The sequence below is a fragment of the Pteropus alecto genome, unplaced genomic scaffold (genome assembly GCF_000325575.1).
Source record: "Pteropus alecto unplaced genomic scaffold, ASM32557v1 scaffold39, whole genome shotgun sequence".
Lineage (NCBI taxonomy): Eukaryota > Metazoa > Chordata > Mammalia > Chiroptera > Pteropodidae > Pteropus > Pteropus alecto.
In genome coordinates, this window is record NW_006443568.1 from 1,407,340 (window position 1) to 1,411,025 (window position 3,686).

Consider the following 3,686-nt stretch of genomic DNA (forward strand, 5'->3'; position numbering starts at 1 on the left):
GCGCCTGCTCCTCGCCTCCAGGCCCCAGCCCGGCCGCGCCAGGCCGTTACTCCGCGGGCACTGCGCGGCAGCTGGGAGTCCCGCGGCTCGAGGCCGGGCTGCGCATTCCGCGGGCCGCTGGTGCCTCCGCTTCCTAGCCGTGCGGCAGCCCGGGCCCGGGGGGCGGGGCGCGGAGCCGGGGAGAGGAAGGGGCACTGGGCGGGCGGCGGGCTTGGAGGAAGGATGGCATTTGGGGCTGGGGGCTTATGTATGGGAGCCCTGGAAAGGCGAGTGGCCGTGAGCTTTGGCGGGTGGATGAGGGTGGGCGGGTTCGTGGTCTTTGAGGGTTGGGTAGGCTGTAGAAGATTGGTTCGGGTTTGCCCGTGGGCTTTGGCGGGGTGGGGTAGGAGGCGGCTGTGGGAAGGGCACCCAGTCATCCAGTCTGGCCTTTGGAGGATGGAGGGGTGCATGTCCTTTTGGGGACCAGGAGTAGATCCATTGGATAGAATTTTTGATAGGGACATGATGTGTTTGGGAACATCTAGACGATGACAGGCTAGGGGAGCGGACTCAGCCTAGGGAATTAGGAATTGTGACATGCATCCAAGGTCTCCTGCACCCTGATGGCTAAGCCTTCCCTCCCCTCTGCGTGGGCACCTAGGGAGGCCCATCTCACCTGAAGCTGTCCATCCAGGTTTCCATAGCAACTGGCTGCCCAGTACAGGCGGCCTTTCTGAGACTACGGGGAGGGGAGCGAGTTGGCGCTGGAAGGCTGCTGGCCCTTCCCTCTCGGATAGCAATGCCTTTTATGCGTGGGGGTGGAGCCTGCCTGAGCCGGGGTTCTTGACAACTGGGTTTGCATGAACCCTCTGACGTATATACAAAATTTTGCACGTGTATATATTTTTCAGGGGACAGGCTCTATGTATTTTATTCTCTTGTCAAAAAAGATCCAACAAGACAAATCTAGACTGTCTTAGTCCGAAACAGCCTGCCGGTTCCCATATCATTTGTCTCTCCACAAGGGTGGTTTAGTGTAGTCATGCTTGAGTTTATAAGTCTAATATCAAGATTTCAATTTGGTCATACTTAATGTTTGCATTTAAAAGGCATCCATTTCCTTGTTTTTCATCTCAGGAAACACTGGCAAACCTGGAGAGACAGATCTATGCTTTTGAAGGAAGCTACCTGGAAGACACTCAGATGTATGGCAATATTATTCGTGGCTGGGATAGGTATCTGACCAACCAAAAGTGAGTGTCAGAAGCCTGTAATGTTTATATTGTGACTAATGCTTGTTTTTAGGGCTGTGTATGTTCTTAGTAGCAACTTTGCAGGGAGGCAGCACTAAGTGGTAGTGTAGAAAGAGGTTTGGGTTTGAACTTTGGACTCGGGCTCAGCCTTACTGAGTCATCCTGGACAAATCCTACATCTGTAGACTAGAGAAAGTCGGGCCTATGGCACAGGGGTGTGTGAGGCGTAAGTGAAGTGTGCCTTACACAACAGCATTCTATTAGTGTCTTCCACATTTTAATCAGTCATGAATTCCACCCTCGCAATATTTGCCATACCTGTATGCCAACCCTACTGCTGTGTATTCAGTACTGTTATTCTTGAAAACTTTCTAAACTTTTCAAAAATTTAAAAATCTGTAGAAAAATGGAAAGAATAGTACATGAATACTTGATACCCTTCACCAGCATTCACCGATTGTTAACTTGTTGCCACATTGCTCTCTCCTCTTTCTCTATAATATATAAACATACACACCTATATCTACATTAAAAATTTTTTTAAATTTTGAAATGGCTATAGATACATAGGAAGTTACAAAAATAATACAGAGAGGTCCCATGTACCCTTCACCTAGTTTTCCCCAGTAGGTTTTATGTAACTATAGTATAACATCAAAACCAGGAAATTGACATTAGTACCATGTGTGTATGTAGTTATCATTTTAACCTGTGTTGATTCGTATAACCACCGTTGCAATCAAGATACAAAACTATTCCATCACCACAAAGACCTCTGTGATGCTGCCCCTTTGTGATTTTATCTTCTCTTTCCCCCCTATACTTTGGGGTTTTTTGTTTTGTTTTTGCTAAACCATTTAAAAGAAGTAGGTATCGTGACACATTGCCTCTAATTATGTCAGCAGTTATGTCCTAATAAGAACATTTTTCTTAGCCACAATTATCATGCCTAGAAAAATTAGCACTACATTAATAGTAACATCTAAATCACAGTCTTTATTCAGATTTCCCTAATTGTCCCTAACATACTTTGCTACTTCGTTTTGATCCAGTCAGAATTTTTTAGTGCATTTGGCTGCGATGTTTCTTAATTTAGGAGAGTCTCTCACCCTTTTTGGTGGTGATATTGTTTATGACGTTGTCTTGTAGACTGTCCCACTTCCAGATTTTTCTTACTGTGACCTCATGAGAGATGCTTTCAACATTTTTGGTAGGAATGTTGCATTGGTGATTTGTGTACCTCTTGTTTACCTCTATTTTATCAGGAGGTCTATAATGTCAGATTGTCCTATTATTGGTGCTCCTAAGTTTGACCATATGATTTCTCTATTGTGAAAGTTTATTTTTTTCTCTTTGTAATTAATAAGTAAATTTGGAGTTTACACTTTTAGACAGTGGGAATATATTGCTCCCCTCCAATTTTTATTCAGTGGTTTTATGATACATTGTTGATTCTTAGCTGAATAACTTATTATACTGGAAGTTGCAAAATGGTGATTCTAAGTTTACTATTCTTTTTACATTTATTACTGGTATTCTGAAAGAAGAGCCTTCCCTTTTCCTCTGTCATTTTCTCTATCTCTTTCTCTTTTTAGTATCACTATAGACTCATGGATTTTTTAAAAAAAAAAATCAGTGTTGGGACATAGTGCTGTCACTTTTTTATCATAGAGGTTTATTTTTTAGTATAAATTAATTTATTGAGATTAACAGAGAAGTGCACAGATCATAAATGCACAGCTCAGTGACTTTTCACAAAGCCAACACAGCCATCATTATCCTTTTTGATGCTTAGTTTATTTCAAATGTGGCCAGAGGGGTCCTCCTTAAGCTGATTCCTTTGTCCTTTTGACTTGACTCTACTAGTCTGAGCACTTTTTCCTTTTTGTCACTTTGTCCTTTTCTTGTCCTAGACCTGATTATCAGCCATTTCTCTAAGGAACCTTGATTTTTTAATTTAAATTTTTAAAATTAGGTTTGTTTAACAGAGACACTTCATATCACTAGTCTTTGCTAGTTGTTTTTAATAATCATTAAGATAAATACATATTAAGATGAACATGATTATGAACCAACTAAAGTAATCTCATATTCCACAGTGGAGCACATTCCATGCATTAGAAAACACTGCTGTCTACATAGGCATTCAGCATAAAGGTCGTTTTGGCCATGCTAAGTGGTGCGGGGGCAATAAAAAACAAAAAGAGTTCCTTACATTTGCCAGGACACATCCTCAGCTTGAGCCATAGATGGAGCTTGGTGCTTATAATGAATTCTTGTGTGTGTTTTAGAAACTCCAATAGCAAAAACGATCGAAGGAACCGGAAGTTTAAGGAAGCTGAGCGACTCTTCAGTAAATCCTCAGTTACTTCAGCAGCTGTAAGTGGGATGCGGGGGTCTTTATGTGGCACATTGTTGTGGAAGACCTTTATTAAATTTCTGTGAGCTTTCTCT

General features: G+C 42.5%; 1 protein-coding gene across 4 annotated transcripts in view; it reads left to right on the top strand.

Moving 5' to 3' along the window:
- Positions 1-230: 230 nt before the first annotated feature.
- The window catches only part of MEAF6 (MYST/Esa1 associated factor 6), a 16,305-nt gene continuing 12,849 nt past the window's right edge, over positions 231-3,686 (top strand). For all 4 annotated transcript variants that reach the window (XR_003043841.1, XR_001518018.2, XM_015598950.2 and 1 more), the window contains exons 1-3: positions 231-266; positions 1,117-1,232; positions 3,524-3,611. Coding sequence is in view for 2 of the 4 variants with exons in the window: in XM_015598950.2 (XP_015454436.2) it covers positions 246-266; positions 1,117-1,232; positions 3,524-3,611 (225 nt within the window). In the remaining 2 variants the exon portion in view is untranslated. The remainder of the gene's footprint in view (positions 267-1,116; positions 1,233-3,523; positions 3,612-3,686) is intronic.